We start from the raw sequence: 17,343 nt of genomic DNA, 5'->3' as shown, positions 1-17,343 counted from the left end.
GACCCCAGAGGAGTAATGGGCTGGGTCAACCTCCAACCAGGATTTGCAATCTTTCAATTGCAAGCCGCTCACTCATCCGTTGATCCACCTGGGCCCAGCCATGTCCAGAGCCGGAATTTCGTTTTGAAACTCTAAAACATCTTGTGATACGATTCAATTGTTACGCTAAGTAAATACACATTTGTCGCTGTTATCATTGCTGATATGGGTGCTAATGACGACGACCGCGGTGGTGGTGGCATGACGAGACAACATCCAGCAGTGGAAAAACCACATTTAACAACGATAATGATGAATTCTAGATTTGAAGCTTTCGTGACTGCAAGGATTCATACTCGTAGGCTTTTTCGGTAAAGTCACATAGGTAACAAAATAAAAATAATAAAAGTAATAATAGAAATAAAAGATGTATTATTTTATTTTATTAAAAAAATAAAATTTATAGAGGTAATAATGGAAATAAAAGATTTATTATTTTATTTTATAAAAAATAAAATTAATAGAGGTAATAATGGAAATAAAAGATGTATTATTTTATTTTATAAAAAATAAAATTAATAGAGGTAATAATGGAAATAAATGATTTATTATTTTATTTCTATCATTATTTCAATTAATTTATTTTTTTATTTTTTACCTACGTGACTTTACCGAAAAATCGGTGCACAAGCGGCGATGGCAAAACTCAAATTTCTGCTCAGCAATGGAAATCTTGCGCCACAAATTCACCCAGATTGTCACGTAAATCAGCCACGCTTACCCAACACACCACAAGCGGGGGTTCACGAAAAGTCCCTCTTTTTAAAGCTTTCGAGACTGCAGGGATTCATCTTCTTGGTTCTTTCGGTAAAGTCACGTAGAAGGGAAATAATAAAATAATAAAACAAACATTAAAAAATGCAATTCTCACGACGTTTCGGCCACGACGCAAGCAGCCGTCCCCAGGTGAAGAACAGGTCTGTCGGACACTGTCTTTTCGACAGACCTGTTCTTCACCTGTCTTTCCGACAGCCCTGCTCTCCACCTGAGGACGGCTGCTTGCGTTGTGGCCGAAACGTCGTGAGAATTGCATTTTATTATGTTTTATTTGTATTATTTTATTATTTCCCTTCTACGTGACTTTACCGAAAGAACCAAGAAGATGAAAAGTCACTCACTCGGCAGAACTCTGCACAGCACCTGCTCCAGGACGGTTTCTCAACTGCAGCCCCACACGTCCAACCGCAGACAATCATTTTTCTTTCGACAATCGCAAATCTTTTCCATTGACATGCGGATTTCTCCAATGTGGCCGTCTGGAACGCTCTTCCTTCCGATATTAGGAAGCCACTGGAGCTATGCACTTTTAAATCATCTAAATTTAAAACTAATTTCTTTACAACCGCCTTTTATGTTTAGTTTGTTGTCCTTCCCCCACACCTCCAATTAACGCGGTTGGCTACGTACGGTGCGAAAGAAGTTCAACACACATACACATACACACCGCATGAACCTGATGATACATGTTTATTATAATAATTCAGTACGATTGATACCGCGAAGACTCAATACTTCGCAGACATAGCCTGCAGTAGTTTCACAGCGGGAGGGCAATGCACGTTCGTTCGCTATACACTACACTATACACTACTACACACTACTATACACTACACTATACACTACAATACACTACACTATACACTACACTATACACTACAATATACACTACACTATACACTACTACACACTACTATACACTACACTATACACTGCATTATACACTACACTATACACTACTACACACTACTATACACTACACTATACACTACATTATACACTACACTGTACACTACTACACACTACTATACACTACATTATACACTACACTATACACTACTACACACTACTATACACTACACTATACACTACACTATACGCTACTACACACTACTATACACTACACTATACACTACATAATACACTACACTATATAATGCTAAACTATACACTACTACACACTACTATACACTACACTATACACTACATTATACACTACACTATATAATGCTAAACTATACACTACTACACACTACTATACACTACACTATACACTACATTATACACTACACACTGCTAAACTATACACTATGGCACATTACTACACCAGACACTACTGCACACTACTACACGATACAATGCATTATACACAAAACTATACACTACTATACACTACACTATACACTACATTATACACTACACTATACACTGCTACACTATACACTACTACACACTAGTACACCAGACACTACTACACACTACTACAAGATACACTACTACACTATACACTACTACACACTACTATACACTACACTATACACTACATTATACAATAGACTATACACTACTAGACTACTACACACTACTACACGATACACGACTATACTATACACTGCATTATACACTACACTATACACTACTATACACTACATTATACAATAGACTATACACTACTAGACTACTACACACTACTACACGATACACGACTACACTATACACTGCATTATACACTACTCTATACACTACTACACACTACTATACACTGCATTATATAATAGACTATACACTACTAGACTACTACACTACTCTATACAGACTCTAGAATTCCCAGGCATTCCCAGGCCAGCTGAGCGACATCGTTCTGCCAGTAGTATGTCCTGGGCTGGCTCCTGGGTCTTCGTCCAGTGGCAATGTTGCTACGTGTAATCCCAGTTGAGCAATTTGCAGATAATTTGTTTTGCGGCAAATTTTGACCGTGACGATTGGTAACGGTCAACCGATATCAATTAATCGATTGTTATCGATTCTTGAAGCTCATGAAGCGTCCACGGATTGCTGATTCACGATTCATACGTGCTTAAAGGGTTCATGGCCGTTGGTCAAGGGCAATGACGGAATGGCAGTCAAAAAAGGGGGGGCATGTTCGAGGTTTACATCTGTCACAGAGATGGAGCGATAAAATCAGTTTACGTGCAGATGCTAACTGGATTGACTGATGATGATTAATCACATTATCTTCACATGAAATTACAGTTTTATTTAAATTTGTATTATTTTATTACTTCCATTTTACGTGACTTTACCGAAAGAACCAAGAATACATGAAGTGGGTTCATGTGAAGTCAGTCATTGGCAGAGGTCGCAACCGGGTACCCGATACCCGTACCCTACCCAATACCCGGCTACCCGTACCCGGCGACCCTGGTGCGGCCGGGTACGGGTAGGCCGTGAGTCACTGGTGAGTAACCGTTTGTCACTCATTTCCCAACGTCTTGTCTCTTCTCATAATTCAAGTTCCTAGAATCAACCCACATGCGCCTGCAACATGGCTTCATCCCAGAGCTCGCAATCAGGTACAGGTACGGGTACCCGTTTGCGACCCTGGTGCGGCCGGGTAAGGGTACTGGTAAGGAATCAAAACCCGTTTGTGACCTCTGGTCATTGGTGACTGGGGCTAAATCCATCAAATCACTCGACTGGAACATTCGGTTTAATAGCGGTTGTGTGGCAGAAACCCAGAGAAGAACCCAGAATCTCAGCCGTGCTGAATTTAGCGACTCTCCGGCATCGCCAATTTGAAAGCTGTGGCCCAACACAGGGTGCCTTAGTTTGGCTTAGTGAGTCAAAGGTCATCATCAGCCACTGCTGGATGAAGGCATCCGCAAGCGGTCGGCCATTCCTTGTGATCCTGCAAAGTAACGATCCGATAGCACCGGCAAGAGCTGATCCATCTCCTCGGTCGCCACCCTCTCAGGCGCAATCCACCCCTTGGCTGCCAACACGTCATTATTCTTGCCATGACGTGTCATGCCCAAGCCCCCTTAGCTTTCTTAACAGTTTAAATTATGTATTTCACCTGCGTACAGTATGTCCTCTAATTCAAGTGTTACTCGTTCCGTCTCTCAATGTAATTCCAAGCATGCATCCCAAAGTCATTATCATCATCATCAGTAGTTATGATGAATCAACACGTGGATTAAAGGTTTCCCAACGCCGCCACCATCTCTCACAATCACCACCGTGATGTAACAATCCACCCAGCACCCTGCACAAGCTCATTGTCCCCATCTATAAACTAAAAACTAAACTAATGTTTTTTACCAGGTAAGGCCCATTGAGCTATGTAGCTCTTCTTCTTGGTTCTTTCGGTAAAGTCACGTAGAAGGGAAATAATAAAATAATAAAATAAAACATAATAAAATAATATTTTTACGTTTTATATTCATTTTTTATTACTTTATTATTTCCCTTCTACGTGACTTTACCGAAAGAACCAAGAAGATGAATCCCTGCAGTTACGAAAGCTTTAAATCTAAATCTATGTAGCTCTTTTTCAGAAGCTACCTGGCTATCACAAATGATAGCTCAACGAAGTGGCTCATCATCGCGTGGAAATCTACAGCAGCCAAATACTCTGAATCGCGTGATGTTGATCCTAAAAGTGGAGGGGAAAAAACCGGAGGACCCGGAGAAACATCCACACTACCACGGGGAGAGAGACACGCAAACTCCAAATATACAGTAGCAGCAGCAGGCGTCAGGGTCGGGATCGAACCCATGACCTTCTGTAGACCAGGCGAGGTAGTTAACATCTCCTAGCCACCGTGATGATGATGAGAGAGATACACGCAAACTCCAAATATCATCACGTGGAAATCTACAGCAGCCTAAATTCTAAACGCACGTTCATTAATGTGGAGGGGAAACCCTGGAGGACCCGGAGAAAAATCCACGGTGAGAAAATACAAACTCCAAAGATGCAGGCGTCGGGGTCGGAATCGAACCCACGACCTCCTGCGTACCAGGCGAGGGAGTTAAAACTCGACAGTCGGTGTCCCAAAATACACGAAAGTATTTAAAACAGTCAAGAAATGTGACGGTGATTTGAAGCTTTCGTGACTGCATGAATCCATACTCAAGACTGTTTTACAACAGTCTGCCTCAGCAGCAGACCATGCTTAATCACCTGATAATGGACGCTTGTGTTGCACCCGAAACGTCGTGATGTTTTATTTTATACCTACGTGACTTTACCGAAAGAATCAAAGCGTATAAATGTAACGGTGTATCGTACTGAACCCTTATAAAGCCCCGACGACCTTTGACTCAGACAAGATCGCAGTGCCACTGCAAATAAGGAAGTTGTGTCACTGCCAAAAAGGGAATCTTCGTGTGTGTTAGGGCAAGTACGAGTGTGAGTGTGTATTGTGTGTGTGTGTTACAAGTGTGTGTGTGTGTGTTACAAGTGTGTGTGTGTGTGTTACAAGTGTGTGTGTGTGTGTTACAAGTGTGTGTGTGTGTTACAAGTGTGTGTGTTAGGGCAAGTACGAGTGTGAGTGTGTATTGTGTGTGTGTGTGTGTGTTAGGGCAAGTACGAGTGTGTATTGTGTGTGTGTGTTACAAGTGTGTGTGTTAGGGCAAGTACGAGTGTGTATTGTGTGTGTGTGTGTGTGTTAGGGCAAGTACGAGTGTGGGTGTGTATTGTGTGTGCGTGTGTGTTACAAGTGTGTGCGTGTGTGCATGTGTATCGAGAGTTCAATTTGAATGTGCAATTGTATCGATGGAAGGTGTGTTGTTGTCTTGGTGTGGTCTAGGACTGATCATTGTTTTTTTACCCTTTTATCTGGCAACAAAACTGACACCTTTTTTACAAGGAGTAATGTTTGCATTGACCTGCAGTCGTAATGCAAAAAAACATAACTCTGATAATGAATGCACTCTCCTTGAAATTGATTGGTCCACACCCGAGACAGCTTTCTTAGAGCCTAGTCTCACATGGTGTTGGGCCAGATGACGCCAAAAGGCGCACGTTTCCAATGGTGGTTCCAATGGTGGTCTCGGACTGTTGTTGTTTTGCTGCCTTAGCCCAAGCTTGCATTTCGTGGTGAAACATCGGCAGGATGTCATCACATTTACCCCGCCTATTACAGGAACGAAACAAGAGGATTTCTCCACAAATATGGCTGTCGCCTGACGAAGCTGGTTGTAATTACTGGCGAAACTTCGTACTAAGATTGTAAATGCTGTGGCTTTTCTCTCCAACACACCGGTTAGTGCTGTACTAGTGCAGTGACTAACTTGGAGACGCTAAGAGTTGGAGGCACTTGTTTTATTTAACGAGCATCCTCAGCACAATACACACCCTACGCTGGTACACACTCTTCTGTCGCTCGCTTGTACACAACTCTACGTGGGTTGATCGCCTACACACACCGCGAGCCGTCTAACTCCGACGGCGCTGAACCGAGACCGCCAACTACCGTCCAGCAGCGCAATGCCGAGTGAAGACGACAACGACGAGACGACAGCCACGATGGCGACGATCTTCAACGGCACGACGGAAGGGGGGATCCCACTCCATACGACAGCCCCGAGCTCCCGCTCAGGAATCCCTTTTATTCTCCCAGCGTGGCCTCGCTCCGCCCCGGACACGCCCCCAGTCTAGAACCTACCGGCGTGTCCCCGGGGCTTCCCCCACGTGCCCTTTCTGTAACCTTTCCCCCAGATATCCCCTCTGGTGTATCACGTGGCCTGCTGACGTCAGCGCTGCTGTAAGCCGCCAGCAGCCAGTGCTATGCTGCTACATTACTTATATTGGTAGGCACCACCTGGTTCCACAAACCCACAGGGGATTATTGTGTCCGTCCGTCGTGCATCCAAAAACGGGAGGGGTGGGGCTGGGTGGAGAGGGGAGGGGCTGGGTGGGGAGGGTGGGGAGGGGCTGGGTGAGGAGGGTGGGGCTGGGTGGGGGGTGGGAGGGGTGGGGCTGGGTGGGGAGGGGCTGGTCACCCCGTGGTGCCCTTATAAAACTCAACGTTTAGCCTACTCACGCCGGCTTGTGCCCGCCCTCACAGTCGGCCATATTTGCGGAATACACCACGCCGCCGTTGACCCTGGCCATTGACCGAGCAACCCAACGTTCCTACCAGCTCCCTCCGCAGGAATGTCTTTCTATGCCACTGCACTAGTAACGAATCGGCACGTTCTGTTTACGTGACAAACCTTACTAATTGTCTGTGTCGGGTGGTGGGCGGGTTTAACAACACATTTATATATTTATGCCATCTAACCCAAAAAAACCTGTATTCTAGAGGAATTGTTGTACTCGTATACTTTTGTTCGTGACTTGCGAAGTTTTTTTCTCTCCAGTATTTTGCGCTCCTATCGTTTGCTTGTTTGTTGTAACTTGCGGATTCCTCCAGTTATAAATAAAGACTCTGATTCTCAGTTATTGTGATGTATTTTCCTCCTTGTCTGTGTGTGTTGTGTTTGAGTGCCTTGATGTTTGTTGGACGAGTGTGTGCGTGTGTTTCTTGGACGAGTGTGTGTGTGTGTTTTTAAGAGGGAAGCGATCGTGTAGCGGTTGGTGCCAACATCACTCACGATTATCTCAACCGGTCCTGGGCCTCCCCTAGGTCGACTCAGCCTCAAATCAGTACTTGGTGCGGTGTGTAAACATCGCCACTGGGGAGACAAAGGCGGCTGGGCGTGGTGCTGGCCACCCACCACCTCGTGTGCCGTTCCGGCCTTCATAGGTACTCGCTAACAGCACTTGCCCCAACAGTCTGTTAAGGCTATACGGGGGATATTTGTCTTTGTTGTGTTTAAGAGTATACACGTGTTCTTTTACACGCTCTGTTGTTATTATCGTATCCTCAAATCTTGTGACTCAATTTTCACCCACTTCCCAATGTGGTATCGACTGCAAACTTGGTAAACGTATGTCATACTGATGACAATACTAAATTCTATCATAAAAAAAAAAACATTTTAAAACATTATTTTACACGCTTTTTTATTAACTCTATCTGTTGTATCCTCAAATCTTCTAACTCAATTGTAACCCACTTCCCAATGTGGTATCGACTGCAAACTTGGTATACTTATGTCATACTGATGACAATACTATATTATATCATACAAAATAAAAACAATATTTTCAAACCATCTTTTTTTTATGTTATGTTTTGGCTTGGGTGTAATTGTCCACGCTCAACTAACGTTGCCTGTAAATCACTACGGAGCCCGTTACGTTATGGCAAGCTTTGCGGCCACTTCCTGGAGTCGTGGAGTTTTGCCATTACGAGTACGGTACATTTCATGAAAGCGTGTTAAAAAAAAAGTAGTTTTTAATATTACTGTACTTATTTCGAGACATTGTGTGTTTGACTATCTGATATTTCTTGACAGAGTGCGACAGTGTGTGTGTGGTGTAGACATGTGTTGTTTTTGTAATAGTTGGTGGGTGTGTTGTGTGTGTGCGAAAGTGTTTCTTGAACGTATATTGACACGCGTATCTCGAGACAATGTGTGTTGTGTTAATACGTTAATTGAAAGCGTGAGTGTGCATGTAGTCGCAACAGTGGCGATATGTTAACTACCTCGCCTGGTGTACAGGAGGTCGTGGGTTCGATCCCGACCCTGACGCCTGCTGCTGTATATTTGGAGTTTGCGTGTCTCTCTCTCATCATCATCACCACGGTGGCTAGGAGATGTTAACCACCTCGCCTGGTGTACAGGAGGTCGTGGGTTCGATCCCGACCCTGACGCCTGCTGCTGTATATTTTGAGTTTGTGTGTCTCTCATCATCATCACGGTGGCTAGGAGATGTTAACTACCTCGCCTGGTCTACAGGAGGTCGTGGGTTCGATCCCGACCCTGACGCCTGCTGCTGTATATTTGGAGTTTGTGTCTCTCTCATCATCATCACGGTGGCTAGGAGATGTTAACTACCTCGCCTGGTATACAGGAGGTCGTGAATTTCAACCCCAACCCTGACGCCTGCTGCTGCTGTATATTTGGAGTTTGCGTGTCTCTCTCATCATCATCACGGTGGCTAGGAGATGTTAACTACCTCGCCTGGTTTGAGTGTCCTCTCTCTCCGTAGCCACGCGGATTTTTCCCCTCCACATTTATAATGAACATGCGTTCAGAGTTTTTGGCTGCTGGCAATTTCCAAATGAGAATCCACTTGGTTGCGCTATAATTTGTGGCCAGGTCGCTTCTGAAAAAGATCTATATAGCTCAGTGGGCCGAACCTGGTAAAATAAATAAAAAGTTCAGTTTGTTGAGATAGTGTGTGTTGCATTTCTCTAGAGCATGTAAGTTTGTTTTATATATAGAGAGCTGTTTTCAAGTGAGTGTGTGCTTTCCACGTGTTTCTTGAGTGTGTGTGTTGAAGAGTGTGTGGCACATGAGTCGTGTTTCTTTAGTCTGTGTTTTTATGGTGTGCGTGTTTTAGTGTGTGTGTTTTTATGGTGTGTGTGTGTGTTTATGGTGTGTGTGTTTTTATGGTGTGTGTGTTTTTAGTGTGTGTGTTTTTATGGTGTGTGTTTAGTGTGTGTGTGTTTATGGTGTGTGTGTTTTTATGGTGTGTGTTTTTAGTGTGTGTGTGTTTTTATGGTGTGTTTTTATGGTGTGTGTGTGTTTTTATGGTGTGTTTTTATGGTGTGTGTTTTTTATGGTGTGTGTGTGTTTTTATGGTGTGTGTGTGTTTTTACGGTGTGTGTGTGTTTTTATGGTGTGTATTTAGTGTGTGTGTTTAGTGTGTGTGTGTTTATGGTGTGTGTGTTTTTAGTATGTGTGCGTTTTTATGGTGTGTGTGCGTTTTTATAGTGTGTGTGTGTTTATGGTGTGTGTGTGTTTTTATGGTGTGTGTGTTTTTATAGTGTGTGTTTATGGTGTGTGTTTTTATGGTGTGTGTTTATGGTGTGTGTGTGTTTTTATAGTGTGTGTTTTTATGGTGTGTGTGTGTTTTTATAGTGTGTGTTTTTATGGTGTGTGTGTGTTTTTATAGTGTGTGTGTTTATGGTGTGTGTTTTTATGGTGTGTGTGTTTTTATAGTGTGTGTGTTTATGGTGTGTGTGTGTGTTTTTATAGTGTGTGTGTTTATGGTGTGTGTTTTTATAGTGTGTGTGTGTGGGGAGCGGTGGTGCAGCGGTTAGCGCTACACTGCGCTACTTAACCCGGCGACCCGAGTTCGACTCCCGCTCACGGCCAACACCAGTGACGACTATCTAAACCGGTCCTGGGCCTCCCCTAGGTCGACTCAGCCTCGAATGAGTACCCGGTGCGGTGTGTAAACATCACCACTTGGGAGACGCATGGGGCTGGCCACCCACCCCCCTCTCGTGTGCCGTGCCGGCCTTCATAGGTGCTCGCTAACAGCACTTGCCCCAACAGTCTGTTAAGGCTACACGGGGGATCTTTGTCTTTGTTTTACCAATGTATAAACAAACGGTAACCGTGACAATTACAGAATCTGTGTGTGTCAGTGTTTGGTACGTTTAATAAGCGTGGCGTTTCAATAACACTCGTGTATGTAATGTGATGTATGACTAAATTAATCATGTGTGAGCGTCTTATTACCACTGTGGGTGGTCTCAGGTGAGTGTGTCAGGGTGAGTGTGTCAAGGTGAGTGTGTCAGGGTGAGTGTGGTGAGTGTGTCAGGATGAGTGTGTCAGGATGAGTGTGTCAGGGTGAGTGTGGTGAGTGTGTCAAGGTGAGTGTGTCAGGGTGTGTGTGTCAGGGTGAGTGTGTCAGGGTGAGTGTGGTGTGTGTGTCAGGGTGAGTGTGTCAGGGTGAGTGTGTCAGGTGAGTGTGTCAGGGTGAGTGTGGTGAGTGTGTCAGGGTGAGTGTGTCAGGGTGAGTGTGTCAGGTGAGTGTGTCAGGGTGAGTGTGTCAGGGTGAGTGTGTCAGGTGAGTGTGGTGAGTGTGTCCAGGTGAGTGTGTCAAGGTGAGTGTGTCAGGTGAGTGTGTCAAGGTGAGTGTGTCAAGGTGAGTGTGTCAGGGTGAGTGTGTCAGGGTGAGTGTGGTGAGTGTGTCAGGGTGAGTGTGTCAGGGTGAGTGTTTCAGGGTGAGTGTGGTGAGTGTGTCAAGGTGAGTGTGTCAGGGTGAGTGTGTCAGGGTGAGTGTGTCAAGGTGAGTGTGGTGAGTGTGTCAGGGTGAGTGTGTCAGGGTGAGTGTGTCAGGGTGAGTGTGTCAGGGTGAGTGTGTCAGGGTGAGTGTGTCAAGGTGAGTGTGTCAAGGTGAGTGTGTCAGGTGAATGTGTCAGGATGAAGATGGTTTAGTTAGATTTTACGTTTTTCGGTGATGTGTTTGCTTTTCATGGACTCTGCACTCCTATCGTGGTTTTACTTTTTTGGTATTGTTTATTGTGACGTTCTTACCCGGCCCCGACCGGACATCTATGGTGAAAAGAGCTTCATAGCTTATCGGATTCCTCCTGCAGTACGAATACATTTTGTGATTCTGAGCGTCGGGTGAGTGGTGAGGAGGTTCATCGTGAATGTCACGGCCACCCCGAGGAGTTAAGTGCCCAACATTGTGTCATAACCAAATACAGATACACTATGAGACCTCCTTTACCAGTGGCAAAATATAGTGATGGGTTTTTACCCTTTCAACTGGTACAAAAACTGACACCTTTATACAAGGCATCATGTTTGCAATAACCACAACACAAGCAGTCAAAATGCAAACAAAAAGAAACAACTCTGATAATGATATGCACTGTCCTTGAAGTTGATTGGTCCACACCCGAGACAGCTTTTCTTAGAGCCTAGTCTCACATGGTGTTGGACCAGATGACGCCAAAAGGCGCACAACTCAACCTATCACCAAATACAGGTAGTCCCCGAGTTACGATGGGGTCCGACTTGCGATATTTCGATCTTACGATGGCGATAAGACAAAATTGTTAAATATTTAAAATTTCGTACGTACGATACAGAATGTAAAAAGCTATTTTTTTAATATATAGCAGGTAGGATTGTTTCCTGAAAAAAACTTTCGATTAAATTGCAGTTCATATAGGTCGGCTAAGAATTGCCCTTGGCTTTTTTTGCTTTACATTTTACTGCGCAATACAGTATTGCAATTAATAAATACACACACTATATAGTTTATACAGTACGGCAGAGGTGGGACAAAGTCATTGTTATGCAAGTCCAAGTCGAGTCGCAAGTCATCAAATTCATGACTCGAGTCTGACTCGAGTCCAAGTCACATGACTCGAGTCCACATCTCATAGGTGGGACAAAGTCATTGTTATGCAAGTCCAAGTCGAGTCGCAAGTCATCAAATTCATGACTCGAGTCTGACTCGAGTCCAAGTCACATGACTCGAGTCCACACCTCTGCAGTACGGTACTGTAAATTGCTCTGTTTCGCTAAATTATCACCATTCTTTAAGACTCCTGGGCAGGCTAGGCCATCTTCAACTTACGCTATTTCCGACTGACGATGGGGCCGTCGTAACGCATCTCCATCGTAAATAGAGGACTGCCTGGAGTCAGTTTCAGCCATCAAGTCACATCACGTGCCATTAAGAAGGGTCCATTGCCCGAAACATCGCCGATTTTACATGGTTCCTTTAAAGACCACACACACAAATTGCTGCTGTTGATCAGTGTGTCGAGCTTGAAGTTACACAGACAGTAACAACAACACGATTTTAACTCGCCCTCAACTTAGGAATGTGGAATTTCCGCCACTTGCACGGGGTTGTTGAAGGATGACCACGTTATGCCACTTAAATACTCGTGTGACGAGGAAATAACTTTGACTACTGACCTTTAACCTGTTAGCTGTGAACGCATTCACTACTGTCCTGTTAAACAAGACATACATCTTAACAATTACACACTCCGTCTACCTGGGTACGGGTAAGGAATCAAAACCCGTTTGCGACCTCTGCTTCATAGGTGCTGCTCGCTAACAGCACTTGCCCCAACAGTCTGTAAAGGCTACACGGGGGAACTTTGTTTTGTTAAGTGGGGAGCGGTGGTGCTGCGGTTAGCGCGCTGCGATACGAACCCGCCGGACACTTTTGAGTTCGATTACGACCACCAACACCAAGCGACGATTCTCTGAACCGGTTTCCTGTGGCTCCCCCCTAGGTCGACTCAGCCTCAAATGTGTACCTGAGGTGCGGTGTGTGAGTAAACATCGCCGCTCGGAGAGACAAAGGCGGCCGGGCGTGGTACCGACCACCCCTCGTGTGCGAACCGTGCCGACCTTCATAGGTGTTAGTCGCTAACAGCACTTGCCCCAACAGTCTGTAAAGGCTACACGGGGGAACTTTGTTTTGTTAAGTGGGGAGCGGTGGTGCAGCGGTTAGCGCGCTGCGATACGAACCCGGACACTCTTGAGTTCGATTCCCGTTCACGGCCACCAACACCAAGCGACGATTCTCTGAACACCCCCTGTGGCTCCCCCCTAGGTCGACTCAGCCTCAAATGAGTACCTGGGGTGCGGTGTGTAGTAAACATCGTCGCTAGGGGAGACAAAGGCGGCCGGTCGTGGTGTCGACCTTCAAATGTGCTCACAGCACTTGCCCCGACAGTCTGTGACTTTGTGCAGCCTTCAACAGGAGCTCGCTAACAACAACAACAGCCATAACCTCGTCTGTACAACAGTCTGCATGGACAACGTCTAAATAAGTTGTAGCGATGGAGGAGGAGGAACGCGCCGATTAAAAGTGCGGCGCGTACGAATGCTTAAATAGACGCATCGTGACGAGTGTTTGTGTTGTGTGTGTTGAGTGTGTTGTAGTTTGTGTTGTGTGTGTTGTGTGTGTAGTTTGTGTGTTGTGTGTGTTGTGTGTGTAGTTTGTGTTGTGTGTGTTGTATGTGTGTGTGTGTTGAGTGTGTTGTAGTTTGTGTTGTGTGTGTTGTGTGTGTAGTTTGTGTTGTGTTTGTTGTGTTGTTTGTGTAGTTTGTGTTGTGTGTGTAGTTTGTGTTGTGAGTGTTGTGTGTGTGTGTGTAGTTTGTGTTGTGTGTGTGTTGTGTGTGTTGTGTTGTGTGTGTGTAGTTTGTGTTGTGTGTTGTGTGTGTGTTGTGTGTTGTGTGTGTAGTTTGTGTTGTGTGTGTTGTGTGTTGTGTGTGTGTGTGAGTAGTTTGTGTTGTGTGTTGCGTTGTGTGTTGTGTGTAGTTTGTGTTGTGTGTGTTGTGTGTGTTGTGTGTGTAGTTTGTGTTGTGTGTGTTGTGTAGTTTGTGTGTGTTGTGTGTATTGTGTTGTGTGTGTTGTGTGTGTGTAGTTTGTGTTGTGTGTGTTGCTTGTGGTGGAGACTTCTTGAGTGTGTGTGGGTAGCCAGAGAGGACAGACACAGAGAGACGGAGGAGATGGAGCGATGGATTAAATCGGACGAGTGTGGTGGTGGTAGTGGGGTTTGGTGGTGGTGGTGTTGGGGGGGTTTGGTGGTGGTGTTGTGGTGGTGGTGGTATTGGGGGGGTTTGGTGGTGGTGGTGTTGTGGTGGTGTTGTGGTGGTGGGAGGGGTTTGGTGGTGGTGGTGTTGTGGTGGTGGAGGGGTTTGGTGGTGGTGGTGTTGTGGTGGTGGTGTTGTGGTGGTGGTGGTGTTGGGGGGGTTTGGTGGTGGTGTTGTGGTGGTGGTGTTGTGGTGGTGGTGTGGTGGTGGTGGAAGGGGTTTGGTGGTGTTGTGGTGGTGGTGTTGTGCTGGTGGTGTTGTGGTGGTGTTGTTGTGCTGGTGGTGTTGTGGTGGTGGTGTTGCGGTGACGGCGGGGTACGAGAGAGGCCTTCATCCAGCAGCGGATTGACCATGGTTTGATGACGACGATAATTATTAAAAAACAACAACAACAATGTCGACACACGTTATGAATCTTGTGTTTCCCACCTTTCATTTGAGCCTCGTGCTGAGCGAGAAGTTCCTTGCCGGAGTCTCTCATCTTGTAGCGTTGCTGGTTCATGACGACCAAGCTGCACGAATTGTAACAACTTTTAAAAGCTTTACAAACTCGCTTGGAGCCGAGTTGTTGTTGTTGCTGCTGCTGTTGTTGTTTGTTGCTGCTGTTGTTGTTGTTGTTTGTTGCTGTTGTTAAAACTTAGCCGACCGCTTTCTTTTTCACACCCCCTTTCGCGGGATCGCGACTTAGAAAAAGTAGAATTGCAGCTTTAAAACAAATAAAATAAATAAAAAATGTGTTTCACGTCACCTCACTCACCCCCCCCCCCCTTAAAAGGGAGGTCACAAACCACCAACGCAGGCGTTGCGCAATCCCCTCGGCCGAATCGATTAAACAAACTCAAAGGAGGAGGCGGGAGGAGGTTAAACAGCAGAGTTGTTGACCTTTTGCTGCCAATGGTTGTCGTTACAATGCGACGCTTCGTAACGCGGTTCAGCAGCCGCCGCCTTAGCAAGCGGCAAAGGGGCCGCCCATAAATGACGTCACGCGATTATGGGCGATTTTTGACCCCTCCCCCCTCGTCGTCACGTGACGTCACAAAAAGTTCGACCCCCCCCCTCGAATATGACGTCACAAAAAATAAAACATGCTTCAAATCGCTTTAAACTATTGTCATTGTAGTGCGTGTTTAATGTGGCGCTGCACTCTGATGTTGTAGGAGAAAACATTTATTTAAAAGTCAATTTAACTAAGTAGAACGTGTTGTCTATATTTATTTAAAGTTGCGCATTTTGATGTGACGTCACATTTGTAAAACCCCACCCCCCCCATCGTCACACATCGTCACAAATGTCTGACCCCCCCCCCTCCCCCCTAGGTGCGTGACGTCATTTATGGACGGCCCCAAATGTTATAGGAGGGGTCTCATAATTATCATGAGAATGTGTCGAGTAACGTGCATAAGCCGCTAACATTTCTTGAATGTTTAAAGTACAGAATTAACGAATAAGCTCGCCACTTAACTCCGTATCTAATATTATATTGTGTGTCCGTAAATCGTAGGACATATAGCTGCACTTGCGATGATGATGATGATTATCGTGGTGGTGGTGGTGGTGATGATGATGTGGATGAGGAGATTTTACTGGTAGGAACGAAGTGAACCAGCCTACAATAAAATAATAAAAATAAAACATAATAAAACAATTCCCTTCTACGTGACTTTACCGAAAGAACCAAGAAGATGAATCCCTGCAGTCACGAAAGCTTTAAATCGAAATTCAGCCTACAATAGATTATATCGTCCGTCCGTCCGTCCGATGTCCGATTAGGTATAGCAACATCGCCCCCTACTGCAAACACTTGGCAGGACCCTACAAAAACCTTTAGACTCAGTGACGCTTTCCTGGCTAAACAAGTGTAACATTCCCTTATAATTCCCTGAAATAGTTTTTAATTAAAACATTTAAATTCAAAATTAACTCACAGCGGCCTAAAGCCTACAGCTAGGCCTAAAGCCTAGAACTAGGCCTCAAACTCTCCCTTCGTATCGTACCCCCGCATGTGTGAAAGGGAGTTAATGTTTAACAATGTTACATTTCCTGATATTTTTTAATAGAAACATTTACATTTAAAGCTTTTACATTAATAATTAAAACATTTTAATTAAAAATTAACTCACAGCGGCCTAAAGCCTACAGCTAGGCCTAAAGCCTAGAACTAGGCCTCAAACTCTCCCTTCGTATCGTACCCCCGCCATTTCATTTTATTATAGCCATTCATGTGTTCGTTCCTACCAGCTCACCCCGCAGGGACCTGTTAATAGTGGTGGCGTTGCTACTGGTAGGAACCTCCTGGTTACACCAGCCCACAGGGGATTATTGTGTCCGTCCGTCCGTCGTGCATCCAAAAATGGGATGGGTGGGGCGAGGTGGAGAGGGGAGGGTGGGGAGGGAGGGTGGGGAGGGTGGGGCTGGGTGGAGAGGGAGGGGCTGGGTGGGGTGGGGAGGGTGGGTGGGGGAGGGTGGGGAGGGTGGGGCTGGGTGGGGGTGGGGAGGGTGGGGCTGGGTGGGGAGGGTGGGGGTGGGGCTGGGTGGGGAGGGGCTGGTCACCCCGTGGTGCCCTTATAAAACTCAACGTTTAACCTACTCACGCCGGCTTGTGCCCGCCCTCACAGCCGGGCATATTTGCGGAATACACCACGCCGCCGTTGACCCTGCAGGCCATTGACCGAGCAACCCAACGTTGCTACCAGCTCCCTCCGCAGGACAATGTGTTTCTGATGATGTTGGCATCTGGACCACCCTGTATAATCGAGATGATTGAGGCGATAGGTAGCATTGCGTAATGTTTTTTACATTATGTTAATGCAAACGGTGTGGTTGACGGTGATGTTGGCGATGTTAATGCAATGGTTGGAATGTAAACTATGATGGTGAATGTGATAGTGATGATGATGACGTAGACCGTGGTGGTGGTGTTTGGTGGTGTTCATAGCGATGGTGACAGAAGGGATGGATGGTGAGGTGGTATTGGCTGGGTGATGACAAAGTTTGTTTCTTCCTAACCTCGCCACTTCGTCGCGGTTCCATTCCGCACACGGCTCGTCCTGGACGGTTTAGGGGAGGGGGTGAGAACAACCAACGGACTTGTCGCCGCCAT

General features: G+C 45.6%; 1 protein-coding gene across 1 annotated transcript in view; it reads right to left on the bottom strand.

The window, feature by feature from the left end:
* The window catches only part of LOC144732873 (SLIT-ROBO Rho GTPase-activating protein 1-like), a 54,619-nt gene extending 39,392 nt beyond the window's left edge, over nt 1-15,227 (bottom strand). The window contains exon 1 of the mRNA XM_078614524.1: nt 14,673-15,227. Within this exon, the coding sequence (XP_078470650.1) occupies nt 14,673-14,745 (73 nt within the window). The 5' untranslated portion in view covers nt 14,746-15,227. The remainder of the gene's footprint in view (nt 1-14,672) is intronic.
* Nucleotides 15,228-17,343: the final 2,116 nt, after the last annotated feature.

The sequence above is a fragment of the Lampetra planeri genome, chromosome 44, assembly GCF_965212315.1.
Source record: "Lampetra planeri chromosome 44, kcLamPlan1.2.h2, whole genome shotgun sequence".
NCBI classification, from domain to species: domain Eukaryota; kingdom Metazoa; phylum Chordata; class Hyperoartia; order Petromyzontiformes; family Petromyzontidae; genus Lampetra; species Lampetra planeri.
The sequence above is the reverse complement of the archived record's forward strand: the minus strand, read 5'-3'. Positions and strand labels throughout refer to the sequence as shown.